General features: G+C 56.1%; 2 protein-coding genes across 5 annotated transcripts in view; both read right to left on the reverse strand.

The window, feature by feature from the left end:
• Positions 1-1,630: 1,630 nt before the first annotated feature.
• On the reverse strand, positions 1,631-3,548 carry HES6 (hes family bHLH transcription factor 6). Of its 2 annotated transcripts, none has more exons than XM_023642704.2 (4): positions 3,365-3,539; positions 3,200-3,286; positions 3,013-3,094; positions 1,631-2,757 (listed from the first exon to the last, which is right to left on the reverse strand). In XM_023642704.2, the coding sequence occupies exons 1-4, from the start codon at positions 3,443-3,445 to the stop codon at positions 2,333-2,335; spliced, it is 675 nt and encodes a 224-aa protein (XP_023498472.1). In that variant the 5' UTR covers positions 3,446-3,539; the 3' UTR covers positions 1,631-2,332. The 2 variants fall into 2 exon arrangements, with proteins under 2 accessions (XP_023498472.1, XP_023498474.1); XM_023642706.2 differs by having other exon boundaries at positions 1,711-2,757; positions 3,053-3,094; positions 3,365-3,548.
• A 4,560-nt stretch (positions 3,549-8,108) lies between these two features.
• Positions 8,109-14,443, reverse strand: part of PER2 (period circadian regulator 2) — a 42,528-nt gene continuing 36,193 nt past the window's right edge. For all 3 annotated transcript variants that reach the window (XM_023642708.2, XM_023642710.2, XM_023642712.2), the window contains 3 exons: positions 14,119-14,311; positions 13,086-13,236; positions 8,109-10,341 (listed from right to left, as the gene is read on the reverse strand). In XM_023642708.2, the coding sequence (XP_023498476.2) occupies positions 10,192-10,341; positions 13,086-13,236; positions 14,119-14,311 (494 nt within the window). In that variant the 3' untranslated portion in view covers positions 8,109-10,191. The remainder of the gene's footprint in view (positions 10,342-13,085; positions 13,237-14,118; positions 14,312-14,443) is intronic.

The raw sequence follows: 14,443 nt of genomic DNA on the forward strand, positions 1-14,443 counted from the left end.
GGCTAGGGATTTGACGTGGGTGGGAAGGAGGCAACGCTCAAGGCTGTCAAATAACCAGCGCCAGGCCTGCGAGGGAGCCCAGGGGGCTTCCGAGAGAGAGGAGGTGGCGTGAGACAGTTGTCTAGCAGAGTGGGAACCCCGCTTCCCAAAGAACGCAGGCAGGAAGCTGGTGGTCCCAGGCTGCGCCGGGCAAAGAGCAGCTCTCGCCCTCTGGAGGCTGATAGTGATCACTGCTCTGGGTGCCGTTTAAGTTTCTAAGAAAAGAGGCTGCTCCTGGAGTGGTTCGGAGAAGCTGCTTTATAGGTGGGAGGGGCACAGGGCTAGAGTTCTGGTTAGAGGCTTCTGACCTTGGGAGGGTCCTGGTCCCAGTGACAATTTTCCCCCCAGGTGAGCCTCCTGCACCTTGCATCCCAAGTCCTGGTCTCCCCTGGGCCCCCTTCCAGGGCCTCTGGGAAGATGTCACAAGTGTGGGTACAAGAGGAAAGAGTTATTCCTTCAAAACAGCTCCTGGCTTGATGCAAATGGCATCAAGAGCTCATCGCAGTGGCCGTCGGGAGCCACAGGGGACAGAAGTCTCACAGGTGGACCAGCTCTCCATCTGTGTCCCTGTGGATACCTCCTACGTCAGTCTGTCTGGGGCAATTTAAATAATGCCAGGAATAATGTTTCCTTCCCTCCTGAGCCCTCTGTATGGACCTGCCTCCCCCACGCCACCCCCTTCAACAACTCATCCCCAGTCACAAAAAATAAGCTGAGTCAGGTTATAGCCTGGTGGCTGAGGTCTAAGACTGAGTAACAGGGGCGTCAGTGTGAAAGCCCCCTGGTGGCCAGGACGTGCTGGGGAGCTCTCGTTAAAAGGGCTGTGGCGAAAGCTGTTCTTGAAGCAAAGGCACACAGCCAGCGAGGAGACCCAGGTGTCAATCCTCAGTTGTCACACCTCAGCCCCGGCCCAGGCACTGCCAACCTAAAGTGAGAATAAGCCGCTTTGGGGTCCTAGCGCAGGAGATGACAGGGCTGAGCTACCTGCGGCAGAGACTGCTGTCAGCTGACCACCAGCCACATGCAGGTCCTGACCCAGCCCAGGAGGGCAGGCTCCCTACAGCCCAGCTGCCCATCCCGTCACTCTCCCTCCACGGTTTCTGACCTCCTGGGCCCAGTTTGACCTCCAGAGCGAGCTGCCTACTCCAAGCCATGAACTGGGTGGGTCTCCTTGTCCCTGACGTCACCTGCAGGCGGGGAAACGCCCTCTTCAGTTCAGAAAAGTGACAACCGAACACAAATAGACCAACATCTGCATCGTGCTCATGGGTCCTAAAATAGGTCTTTGAAAAGAAACTTCCAAACCACGTGGCTAGCAATTAGGCATTAGTTTTATTCCTGGAAGCTCAGGAGCCAGAGAATGGTCCAGGGACGGGCTGTTTCCCTATGGCTTAGTTATTCTGGAGACAAACCCCGTGCCAACGGTATCCATCTCCAGGATGAACACAATTCCCAGGGAGAGCGGGTGGGGCTGGATGTCCACTGTGAGATGTGCTGGGGGGGAAGGTGGGTGTCCCAGGTCCACCACCACTACACTGCTCACTTTGCTGACAAAGGGTGTGAAGTTTTAACAACACTCACCAGCACTAGATACAGGAAAAACGAGCTTTAGTATTTACGCATTTCACACATCAATGACACCGCATCATTCTGTAATACTTCAGAAGGGTAACGAACTCTCCAAAATCCTTTATTTAACAGAATTGGAACATTTGACGGCAACCTAATACACAAGCTCGAGCGTGCTAAATGCAAGACGTAAAGAGAGCCCTGCTTCTCCCGGCAGCTGTGGGCAGTGCTGTAGAACGCACCTGCTCCCCCCCGCCCCCCCCCCCCCCCCGCCCCGTGTCCTGGCTCAAGTGGCAAGTTCAAGCTTCAAGCCCAGGGCCACCAGGGCCTGAGGTCCCCCTCTGCCCTGACACTAGTGCCCAGCACGAAGGAGAGGCTCAGCGTCACTCGGGTCACCTCTGTCCCCAGACCCACAAAGTGCCTGAGAAGGCTGGGACAGGAGAACTCCAGAGAGCCTTGGTTGCTCTGCAAGATTCTTTCTCCCGCCTGTAGCTTCCTCTCTCCATGCACCTGAGGGCTGTGGGGCCCATAAAAGTTACTTCCTCAAGAAACAGGGATAGGGGCCTGATTGGGCTGGTCCTCTGGGACTGCTCTGTAAGCTGGAGGAGGGAGGCAGACAGATCTGGGAGACATCCAGGACCCTGCCCCACCACATCTGGACCCCAGGGAGAAGGGACTACAGAGCAAGAAAGCTGGGCCCACCCCCGCAGCCCCAGGCTAGCAGTCACCAAGGCCTCCAGATGCTCTGGGATATGCGGGCAGCTGTCAGGCTGCCCAGGGCTGGGAGCACCAAGTCCGGCTCCTCAGCAGGCGCCGGGCTCAGTTCAGCCTCAGGCGCCTCCTCCAGATCGGAGCACAGGTCGTCCCTGGGGCCCGGAGGGCTGGGCAGCGGGGACCCCACGGTCCCTCCTGTGAGCCAGCGGCTCCGCCCAGGGGCTCCCGGCGGCGCGGCCAAGGCGTCCCCCAGGAGATCCCGGAAGCTGCTGCCCTCGCGCAGCGGCATGGACTCAAGCAGGTGGTTCAGGAGCTGGGCAGCCACGGTGGCGTCGATGGCCTGGCATGTGGACACGAACGTGTGCACCTCGTGCATGCACTGGATGTAGCCGGCGGCGAAGCGCTCGCTTGCTTCCGCCTGCAGCTGGTCGCGCTCTGCGCCCGGGAGTGGGAAGGAGAGAGCCGTGCCAGCCCGGTGAGCCGCGACTGCGGCGGACCCGCCCGCCCAGCCTGCGATCGCGGGGCTCACCCAGGAGATTCTCCGGGGGAAGTCCTCGCCGCCCACAGCACAGGAGCGCTGGGCGGGGAAGTCCTCGGTTCCGGCAGGGACCAGCTGAGCAAAGGCGCCCCACGCCCAGGTGGCAGGCGCCCGCAGCCCGCGCCCCCGCCCGCCCGTCCCGCGCCACTCACCGCGCGCCCGGCCCCGCAGCGCGCCCTGCACGCGCCGCACCGTCAGCTCCAGCACCTCGGCGTTCTCCAGCTTGGCCTGCACCTGCACCGGCGGCAGAGCCGGGTGGGGAGGGGCGGTGAGGCCGGGCCGGGCCGCGGCACCCCGCCCGCCGGCAGCCCCCGGCGGCCGCCCGCCCGCCCGCCTCACCTCGGCGCCCGCCAGCAGCAGCCGCAGCTCCTGCAGGCTCTCGTTGATCCGCGCGCGCCGCTTCTTCTCCACCAGGGGCTTCCGAGCCTGCGGGGAGCGGGCGACTGAGCCCCCGGCCGCGCGGCCCCCCGCCCGCCCACCCGCGGCCCCGGCCCCGGCCCGCACCTTGCGGTCCCCCCGCGCCTCCCAGCCGTCCTCCTCCTCCCGGCCCGCATGATCCCGGCCGGGCGCCAGGGGCGGAGCCATGCCCGCAGTGCCCGGAGCCGGTGAGCGCCGCGCCCCTCGCAGCGCCGCCGCCGGGCCCTCGCCGCCCGGCCTCCGCGCGTCTTCCGCCCGCCGCGGCCCCGCCCCTTTTATAGCGCCTCATTTGCATCTCAATGCGCCGATTGGCTGCGCTGGCCCGGAGCCGCCGGCCGCCCGGCGCGCCGAGGTCAATGCGAGCCGCGAGCTTTGTCCCGCCCCGCCGTCCGGTCGGCCCGCAGCTGGCGGGGCGTGGCCGGCGGGCGGGGCCCCCAGCCCGGCCACCGCGCGACTCCCTCAGGGGGCTACCCCGGGGGGCCGGGGGAGGCCGGGGAGTGACTCGGGAGCTGCGGCCTGGGGTGCTCCTGTCTCCCTCCCTACCCTGAGCGAGGCCCCCAGGTCCGCTGCGCTTGGGAGCAGGAGCTCACCCATCCATCCATCCGTTCATTCATCAGTTCATTCGTTCATGCTGGACGTCGTTCACCGCAGGTGCCTCTGCACAGAGCGCTCTTTAGCCAGTGCCCCAGTGCTGGGTCCTGGGGGGCAGGGCCACAGTCAAGGCCGTGGTCTCCGGACCTGGAGGGGGCTACGGGTCCGGCTGGGGTGGTTGCGGAGCCCCGCGAAGGGGGCACTCATGGAGCACCGGGGGTGGGAGCGGGCCTGTGGCCCCCTTGCGTTGCTTGTGGACTTGTGGGTCCCGACGCCGGACCCTGGACGCCGCCCCGCGCCCGCGTGGGGATCCTAGAGGAGTGGGGTTCGCGGGTCCCTCTCCTCCTCCAGGCTCTATTCTGGTCATTGCCCCACACCCGCTAGTCCTTCCCTGGTCCGCACCTTTCAGCAGCCTATTCCCCTTCCCCCGGGCCTCTCTCCGCCGCTGCCCATTCTTTCCTTGTCATCGTCGCTGGCCCCCAGAACACCCCATCTCCCCCTAATCTCCGCTCCCCCGGCCCCTCTTTGACCTCCCTTTGCCCACTCAACCAGCCCCCCACCGCCCTTCCCTGGCTCCCCCAACCCCACCGCCTTTCCGGTGAATGAACGAACTTTCGCCCGGGCCCCCCCTCCCTGCCAGTCCCCATCGTCCTCCCCACCCCCCAGCCCCCCTAGGCTCCCTCCCCCCAGCTCTCCCCCCGCCAGGCTTGCGGAGGCCGCCGTCTGGTCCCCGTAACTTGATGCCCGTGACAGTTGGCAGCTGCAGCCGCTTCGGCGGGGAAAAGCGGCGGCCGCGCCAAGAGCGACAGGTGTTGGCCGCGCCTTTGTCTCCTCCGCTTTGTCCCGCGGGCGGGCAGCGGGCGCGCCTGTGTCAGCCGGACCTCTACCCGGGCCGCCCATCTGCCGGCCCAGCCTCCGGACTAGGGTGTGTGTGGGCCACGGTGGGGCCGCGCCCTTGGGCAGCGCCCTGGGGACCCCACCCGGCCTCTGCTCCACTGGCCTAGGTCCGAGCCGCGGCTGCCCGGCAGAGCCTGAATGCCGAGAAGCCTGCACGGAGCCCTCCTTCTGGAACACTCCCAGACCCCCTTCAAGGGCCATTTCCTCACTGTTCAGGTCTCAGCTTCCCTATCCATCTACCTGGTGGGAGCCCACCTGCCCTGCAGCAGCGCGGCACCCTCACTCAGTCCCCCAGTACTCACCCAGGATTGGGATTGTCAGGCGTGTCTGCATCCCTCCAGGCTATGAGCATCCCTGGTCATGGGTACAGTCTGACCTAGGACCCACTGTCTACCCCAGCACAGAGCCTGGCCTCACAGAAGCACTGGGTGGATAGGGAAGGTGGGAGGATGTTGCAAGCATGGCTGGAAGGCAGCAGGGGAGGGGAACATCCAGGGGCTGCAGTGTGGTGGTGGTAGCAACAGGCCACAGACACCCACCATGCTTTCCCCCTCTGACCCCATCAGAGGGACCTCCACAGGCAGGGCAAGGTTGGTGGGAGGTTTGAAGGTTCCCAAAGTTACCCCACTGACCTCTACAACTACCCGGGAGCCCCTTCTGCTGATTTTCACCTGAGCCTGCACTGCCTCTTGGCTGCTCTCTGTGAGCGGGCCCCTGAGACTTCCCCAGCCCAGCACTGCTCATCCGGGCATGAACCTACTTCTTTACTTCAATCACCCCCTGTTGTCCTCAGTCTCCCCCACAAGCCAGCAAGCTCAGCTCTTTTCCTCCCACCTTCCCCTGGCTGTTCAGCGACCCAATGCTCTTTCTCCTCTACTCCTAGCAGGGAGGCTGACAGAGTTGGGGGGCTTGAGTTTTGGACCCTAAGAGAGCCCATAGCTGGCCTGTAACTTTATTCTTTTTCATCATTTATATATATATCACCCCAGGGAAGGAGAACCCACCCCCTACCCCCCACCCTCACCCCAAGTAACTACAATTAAGCTTCCACTACTTTGAGAAACTGAGATATGGAAAAATACACTCAGGGATATTTCTTGTACTCTGATTCTTACCCCTCCCATTATCCATTATACTGTTTGAACAAGGCCAAACACGTAATTTAGAATGCTCTTCAGGAAAAGCAGTTCATATTAGAAGAGGATGATCAGGGCCCTGGGGAGGCTTCTGGAGAAAGGTCAGTTGAAGATCTGATTGGATGGGGTACTGAGCATAGGGGAGCAGAGGAGGAAACGATAAAGGCAAATGGTGCAAGCGAAAAATGAAAGGCAACTAGGAACTCCAGGAAAAACAAAAAGTCCCAGAAGAGAAATGTAACCTTACCCCCTTACTTGCCTCAGTAGCCAATTGTTTCACAATCACAACAATGTAACACTGTTCAATATGGTGAAGAGGGATTCAACACTTAGACTCAATCTATGGAGAAAACAAGGAAGGCTTAGTTATGGTCACAAGACATGATATGAAGTTGACTTTGTAAAAACAAAAGGACAGGTGACAGTTGTCAGACGGGAAGAGGCTGAGGGGAGGGCTGGGGACCTCAAAAGCCTGGTCTTCCGTGGGGTGGGAAGATTGAGGAATGCTGTCTAGAGTTGAAGGAGGAAGAAATTAAAGGCTGGGATATGCCTCAGTGTGACCAATTATCCTTGGGGGGAAAAAAGGATAAGGATAGAGCAGGGTATATGAATTAGCAAAATCCTTCTTGGTTGGACCGGAAGTTGCCCAAGGTCCCATCTTTGAAGTCAGCCTCAGTTGCCTTTAGTGTGACCACTGGCTGGCTGGCTTGGACTTTTCCTCCCGGAAGCCTGGCTACACTGTGGGCCACCAAACCCTGTCTCCCTCCCTCACACAGCCTTTCCTAGCAGACCCACTTCCTGCCATTTGTCCGTTGGACCGACCCCACCTTCAAAGGTTGCCTGAGCACAGACTTCCTGAGCATTTGGGCCCTTTGATCCCCTCAGATCCAGGAACAGAGGCCAGCAGAGGCTGGTCAGGGCTCTCGTGGCCACAGGGGGACCAGTTATTGGCAGGGATGGCAGGCCATAAATCCCCAGGGAACAAAGGCAGTGGCCAGCCTGTGGATGTCCAGGCCCCTTGTGGGCAATCAGCCTAGGAGGCTCAGAGAAGGTCCTTTTGGTTTGGAAATAAAGGGAGGGTGCCCTTGGGGTTATATGGTAAATAAAAATGCAATTAGGAGTCCCCAAAGGCACTCAGAAGTTCATTGAAACAGCCATATCTGGCCAGTTAGAGCCAGTTTGCAGAGGCCTCTGTCCCCACTGGGAGGACTTTGCCTTTTGTCCCGCCTCACCTCCCTCACCACTTGGATTTAGGTGGCCAGGCCAGGAGTCACAGAGTTGAGCCCTCCCTCCTGTTCAGGGAGCTCCTGGCAGGCTGGGCACTGGGTCCAGGATCCATTCATCTCCCTGCTCTGACCCTCATGGTCTTGGTGTGAAAAGTGGGAGGAAGTGGGGAGCAGCCCTCCACAGTTTCGACCAGGCCCCACAGGGCTTCACTGTGGATGGAAGGACTGGGTGGGTGGGGTGGGAGAAGACTGCTGGTTGCCTGTATCACCTCTGACAGGGGCCCGAGGCCTTCCGGACTGGGATCCTTCAGACCTCTCTGCCTTCAGGTGCGTGGCCAGCATACCCAGAAGGGACAGACAACCCAGAGCAGGTTCCCAGGGTCACTGGGACAAGCTAAGCAGTCCCACCCTTCCATGTGCAAGAGAAAAGACTGTGGGAAGACTGGATTACAAGAGCAGATTTACAGCACAGGATGTGCACCCGGTGGCTGCTGGCCAAGGAGCGAGGAGCGTGTCAAGAGTGTAAGAGAGAAGTGTCCTTAAAACAGACAGGAAGGGACCATTGAGAAGCACGCTGCACCAGAGAAGAGAGGAGGGAGGCCTTTGTGATAGAAGTGTCCCTAACGCAGGATTTCTAGAGTTCTTTTTAAAAGAAATCCTTTGATAATCTTTCATCTCTATTGTTTTTGCTCTGTGCTACACTAAATATACATACAATTAGCAGCCAGGCCGGTGGTGTAGTGGTTAAGTTTGTGCACTCTGCTTCAGTGGCCCAGGGTTTGCTGGTTTGGATCCTCAGCGTGGACCTACATACTACTCATCAAGCCATGCTGTGGCGGTGTCCCACATATAAAATAGAGGAAGACTAGCACAGATGTCAGCTCAGGGACAATCTTCCTCAAGCAAAAAGAGGAGGATTCGCAATGGCTGTTAGCTCAGGGTCGATCTTTCTCACCAAACAACAACAAAAAGTACATACAATTAAAAATAAAAATATACTTGCTTTATTTACCAATTTTCTAAAAGGCAAAAAAGTCGTAAAAAGACACAAGCCGTCAGACAAACATATTGCACTGGGTGGAGAAGGTTTAGTTGGCGCGTGAACAAACCATTTGTCCCGAAAGGCTTAACAAGTCATTGCACAGACTCTGAGAGCTTATTTACACATCTTCTTAGGAATATATTAAAAAGAAGGCTCAGTTTAAAATCGAGAAAAAGTTTTTATAACACCCGTGTAAGCACAGAGACTAAAGAAACACACAAGTCGATGCGTGGCACCGTGTAAACAATTTCACAAAATGCTCCTACTGTCAACTTCTCAGCATGTGTTGAAGCGATGCAGTTAACAATGAGTACACGTTAAATAATAAAAGAATGCCAACGGTAAACACTCAGAACAGTAGAGACAGTTTTGGCAGTTTTGTGTTTAGGTAACATTCATGTGACCTTGACTAGGGTCCAATCCCTTAATGGTCTGACTTCAGAGGCAGGAAGCAGTTTGCAGCATCTTATTTCCACACAAATGCACAGACCACCACCTCATTTTGGGCATCTGAAGGTGATGCTACTTTGTAAATTAGAAAAAAAAAATTAAACAGTGTTCTTGTGTTTCAGTTTATAAAAAATAGAATTAATATTCAGGCATAAGATGGTTTTACGATGAAAATCAACTGGGTTACAAGGAGATGTCACCTGCTCGAGCAGCTGCTCCTCCAACAGAGAACAAGACAACCCTGCTTCCTTCTCAGTTTCTACAGACTCCATCCAAGTTTAAGTCAATTGTTTCCTCAGTGGTAACTTCCCACTCACACCAGGGACCAATATAAAATTTTTCCAAACAATCTTTGGGATAACGATGCAACGTGAGGTTTTGTAAAAGTTGGACAGGCTGCCCTCACTCTTTGCCAAGTGTCCCAATGACCAGAAACTGCTGGTGACAAGAGCGGACATCACGGCAGAGATCAGAAGCTGCAGCACGAGGTCAAGCCCACGGAAAGAGTGAGGGCCAGCGTCCCAGCCCAGGGTGGGGCGGGAGAGGTGAGCTCACGGCCCCCCGGAAAGCACAGACATGGTCTGCAGGAGAAGGCGCTAGCTGGGCTGGCCCAGGGCTGACGTCTGGGAGGCTCCAAGCAAAGCACAAACACGAATGGGTCCCAAATGTGGCGATGAGAGCCCGGTGTGCAGAGGGAAGTCACAGGAAAGAGGTGACCAACAGCATATTTTTATCTACATATTGGTCATGGTCTGAAAAGGATACAAGAACGATGGAGAAATATTCAGACGGGTCTGGGTGTGGATTAATCTGATGGAGCTGGTCACACAAACCACTAGGCTCACTAGTCCAGAGAGAGCATCTCAACTTTGTTCGCCCCCAATGAAAACTGCGTCAGATTGAAATGCTCGCCACTACGCTACCTGAAGCCAAACTACGCTTCACGCTGCTGAACGCGAAACATTTTGAAAGAAAGTTAGGAGAGGCTGTGATCTCTACTTGGTATGTTTTAAAAACATCTAGTTTGACTGAACGATAATTTAGATAAAAAGCAGCCCCGAGAGAGGACAGAATTTGATCTGATCCAAACGCACCCTGCGGAGGCTCCGGGAGGCTGGTGCCCTCAGGTCAGAGCGGCACGCGGCATCCTAGCTGTTGGCCACGGCTGGATACGATGCCTCCGGCAACCCATGGGAGGCCGTGCACACTGGTGCACTGGCTACAGAGGCTTCATCGTGGTCCGAGGACTTCTGAGAGCCATAGGATGGCCCCCGACACTCACAATGAGGGGGTTCAGTCTTTCTCAGGTTAAAGAACTATGAAAACCTCTTCCCCCGTTCCCCAAAACTCGTATTTATATTTTAAATATAAAAATGTGTTCCTTCCCAAACTCTTCTCACCCTACACAGTTTTAAATCACCCCTTCAGAAAACTATGTTTTTTTTTTTTCTAAAACAAAGAAAAGCAACATTAGCCTATCTGTCCATTTCCTCAGAAACCAATGAAGCTCCTTCTTCTCTTCTGAGCACCATCTAACGCAGACCGCGGCTGTGCGGGCTGGGGGCAGGGGGGTTACGACTGCTCCTTGCTTCTGTGACTGAGGGGGGCTCCATTTTCCTCTTCTTTGGTGTCTGTTGCTTCGCTGAGTTGCAGAGGAGGGATATCTTCCTCATACGGTACAAAAATGTTGCCTTTTCCCTTGTTTTCACAGTAAACACATCCCTTAAAAGGAAGAATGTGAAATCAGTAACAAAAATGAGATCTTCATTACAAAATAGCAGTTCGACCTGAGGGAGGTGCGGGTGACCAGGCGTTCCCCGAGGCTGCTGGAGCAGAGGCAGGAGGGCGGGCAGCCTCTGAGGGTGCCGCTGGGCTGTGGGGCCCCTGCTCTCGAAGAAGCCCCCATTCCGGGTCCCCCCAGGGCCAGGGGAGGGTCCTTGGGGCCCTTATCTGAAAGGCAGCTTTTAAAAGGCGGGGGTGGTGTAGACCAGTGGCTCAGGCTCCATTCTCGCTCTTCCTCCTCTGGCCTGTGGGACCTGGAGTCAAGTTGCCCGCTTTCTCTAACCTCAGTTTCCTAATCTGTAAAATGGGACATCAGCAATGGACCGTCCCATTTGTTCATCCCCGACTATCATTAGCACCTGTCACGTTCCAGGCATGTTCTAAGCACCGGGATTCAAGTAGTAGACAAAGACGAGGATCCCGCCCCAGAGGAGGTGACATCCTAGTAGTGGAGAGGGACAAGAAACGAAAGGAGAAGTGCTCTACAGTGTATTCAAAGATGGAAAGGGCTAGGTTGACGTGGAACAAGATATGTACGTGGAGGATGTCTGTAAACTTACACTGGACACTCAGAAAAGGCCACAGAGAGGCTGACTGTGGCGGTTTTAAAGTATGTCCACAAATTCTTTGACACCCCTCCCTCAAAGGCGAAGCCTCATTTGCCTCCTCTTAGGCATGGCACTCGCCCCTAACAAAGAGGATGTGACGGAAGTGACGTGTGACCTCTGAGAGCAGCTCCCTCTGGGGGAAGCCAGCTGCCATGTCACGAGGACACCCAGGCAGCCCTGTGGAGGGGTCCACGTGGTGAGGAGCCACACCAGCTTCACAGGCGGGTGAGGGAGCCTCCCTGGAAACGGATCCTCCAGCCGCAATCCAGCCTTCAGATGACAGAAGATCCAGACAATATCTTGCCTTCAACTTCAGGAGAGACCCTGAGCCAGAATCACCCAGCTAAGCTGCTCTTAAATTCCCAACCCAAAGAAACAGTAGGAGACAGATAAAAAATGTTTACTGTTTTAAGCCACTAAGTTTTGGGGGTATTTTCTATGCAGCAATAGATAATACAACGACATGTGAAAAAAAGACTTGAAGGAAGCCAGATTGAGTCATGTGTCTATCTGAGGAAAGAGGATTTCAAGCAGAAGGAAGGGCAGGTGCAAAGGCCCTGAGGCAGGATGCTGCCTGATGAGTTCAGGGAACAGCCAAGAGGCTAGTGTAGCTGGAGAGGAGACAGTGAGGGGCAGAGAAACAGGAGAGGACATGAAAGATGTAAGAGGGGGTCAGATGTGTATGGCTTTGTGGCAGTTTGCTCTGATTGAGATGGGGCACCGCTGGAAGGGCTCCGAATTGAGGGGTGATGGGATCTGACTGTAGGGGACAAGGGGGAACAGAAAGTGCAGCTGGGAGGCTATTGTGACAATCCAGGTGAAGCAGCATTGTGGCTTGGACCAGGGTGGTGACACGAGATGATGGGAAGTGGCTGGTTCCTATCCACCTTGAAGGTCGAGCCAACATGACTCCTAGTGACTGGAGGTCTAAGAGGACAGACTGGGGTGACACAGAGTTTGTGGCCTGAGCAAGTGGAGTCATGGAGTCGCCCCAGAGTGAAGTGGGAAGATAGCAGGGGGCAGGTTCCCTCTGAGGATAATCAGGAGGTGGGTCTTGGACAGATCAAGTTCAGCAGAGGGCTGGACTGGAGGGTGATGTCGGGCACCCTCAGCACACTGCCCATCGGGGGCAAGAGCTGGTCCTGAGGGCAGGGCAGACAGAGAAGAGCTCGAACCCTCAGCCTGGGGCCCCGCTTCCACCCTGGAGACCAGGAGGCCCGGGCAGACAAGGAGAGCACAGGGCGGGGCCGAGGGAGGGAGGAGCTCCAAGGGGAGGGGTCGTCCTAAATAATGGGTCCTGTAAGTGAGGACAGAAAAGGCAGTGGCTTCAGCTGCTGGAGGCCACTGGGACCTTGACAAGAGCAGCGTCCAGGGCATGGGGCTCAGGAGGGCGCAGGAGAGAGGAGCTGGGCACACACCTATCTTTAGAACTCTCGGGAAGAACAGAGACAGACGGGGCAGCTGGAGGGGGCGCAGCCTGGTGAGAGCAGAAAAGGGGGACCTTGACACTCCCACCGTTATTTAATGGCCTACGCGGATACTGAGGGTTGATGACAGGACAGGTGGCTTTTGGTTTTGCTTTTTCAATTGAAAACAGAATTGAAAGAAAGAAAAAAATTCAAGTTTCAGCTCTCGAATGAGATCAGATATTTAGAAGACCTTTTTGGGAACAGTGACGAAAAGCCACCAGAAGGAAGTTCTTTCAAGTAGACCTAACAGTGTCACGGCATCTTTTTTTCAATGAACTTTTAATTTTATTTACTGATTGATTCATTCATTCATTCAGAGGAAGACTGGCCCTGAGCTAACATCCGTGCCCATCTTCCTCTATTTTATATGTGGGATGCTGCCACAGCATGGCTAGACAAGTGGTGCCATGTCCGCACCTGGGATCTGAACTGGTGAACCCTGGGACGCCGAAGTGGAACGTGCGCACTTAACCGCTGCACCACCGGGCTGGCCCTGAATTTTTAATTTTAGAAATTTAAGTTTATAGAACAGTTGCAAAGATAGTACAGAGTGCACCCATCCCAGCGCCTTTTAATGCAGTATCAAAAACCCAGTCATGAGACTTACTGCTACGTCGACGGCCGCAGGCAGGCCGCCCGCCTGGACCCACGGGTGGACTGCCCGCAGTTCCTGCTTCTGGCCCTCCGTGAACCTGGGCTGGAATCTCTGCATCACTTTCAGCTTCTCTCGGTCCTCCTTCAAAACCGTTTCCAGATTTCTTCACAGAATATTTAGAAATAGGTAAGCTTTAGAATGTCTTAATGGTTCTCATTCTTTTAAAGAATACCCTCATTTTCCTACCAACTCTTTCAGTATTAATAATGTAATTTTAGATGGTTTTGTTTAATGCAAACTCCCTTTCCATTTAAAGTAAATTACCTTATTTAAGGCAACTTAATCTCCCTAGTAAATAACCTGCAGTTTTTCTGTTAAAATGATAATCTGAGTGACGATTTTCATTCTACTTTCACTTAGACATGGGACCCGGGTCCCGCAGACGTGGGGTCTGCACGGTGGTTAATCTGGGAGATCCTTGCTGTGGAACGGCAGGCAAATAACCTTACCGTCCTCCTGCCAACAAGAGCCAGCCCGAAGCTGCCCTGGGGATGGAGCCCTACTCCTCGGCCAGAGCCTGGCTGTTCTGACCTCAGGTGAACCCTTTCTTCCCTCCTTTCCCCCAGCTTCCCCCACGGAGGGTGCTCTGCTGGGGCAGGGACCAGACGGCTCCTGAGAGCAGCCTGACGTGGAGTCACAGCGGGACACAGACCCGGGGTCACTACGGAGCAACTGGCGGCCTCGGGCTGGTCCCCTACCTGACCCCGGGTTTCTGCATCTCTAAGACACCCCCCATTTACTCACAGGGTTACCGGGCAACAGAGCAGAGAGATGATGCGGCACAAAGCAAACCCTTCCTGGAGGGTGGCCGGGAGCCCGCCTTCCTTGCAGGCTGCTCCAGGGCTCCGCGGGACCAGCAGAACCATCCAGAGGGACCCCCTCCTCTACCTGCTGCACTCAACCCCATCTGAGATAAGGCTTCAGAGGGAAGTCCCCTCGACCGGGTGGCCTCGCGCACCCCTAGGAGAAGGCAGAGGGTGGGTACCGGGAAGGCATCTGGTACGTCATCATGACACTGTCGTCCGTGTCGGCCATCAGCAGCCAGACAGGGTCCTGCAGGACGTATTTGATGAAGTGCTCACTTCCGTCCACGTCCACCTTCGCTTTCGCTTTGTGATTGTTCTCCGAAGAGTCGATGCTTCCGAAATATTTGCTGGTGTGACTCGTGTCACTACTGCCTTTAAAACACAAACGGGGCGGGTCGGAGCCTGTGACGCCATGTTGAACCTGGCCTAACGCGCTCGTGTGCAGTCACGGCAGCGTTAGGGAGCTGAGGAGTCGTCTTTGGGAACGAGGGCTTGTGTTGGTGG

This window comes from Equus caballus, chromosome 6, assembly GCF_041296265.1.
Source record: "Equus caballus isolate H_3958 breed thoroughbred chromosome 6, TB-T2T, whole genome shotgun sequence".
In the NCBI taxonomy this organism is placed as follows: domain Eukaryota; kingdom Metazoa; phylum Chordata; class Mammalia; order Perissodactyla; family Equidae; genus Equus; species Equus caballus.

Excerpts from the sequence above, each read along its gene's own strand:
- HES6 (XM_023642704.2), bottom strand. The coding sequence starts at position 3,445 with ATGGCTCCGCCCCTGGCGCCCGGCCGGGATCATGCGGGCCGGGAGGAG. Across the intron at positions 3,287-3,364 it reads AGGCGCGGGGGGACCGCAAG|GCTCGGAAGCCCCTGGTGGA; the intron begins GTGCGGGCCGGG and ends CGCTCCCCGCAG. Across the intron at positions 2,758-3,012 it reads GCTGCGGGGCCGGGCGCGCG|AGCGCGACCAGCTGCAGGCG; the intron begins GTGAGTGGCGCG and ends TCCCGGGCGCAG.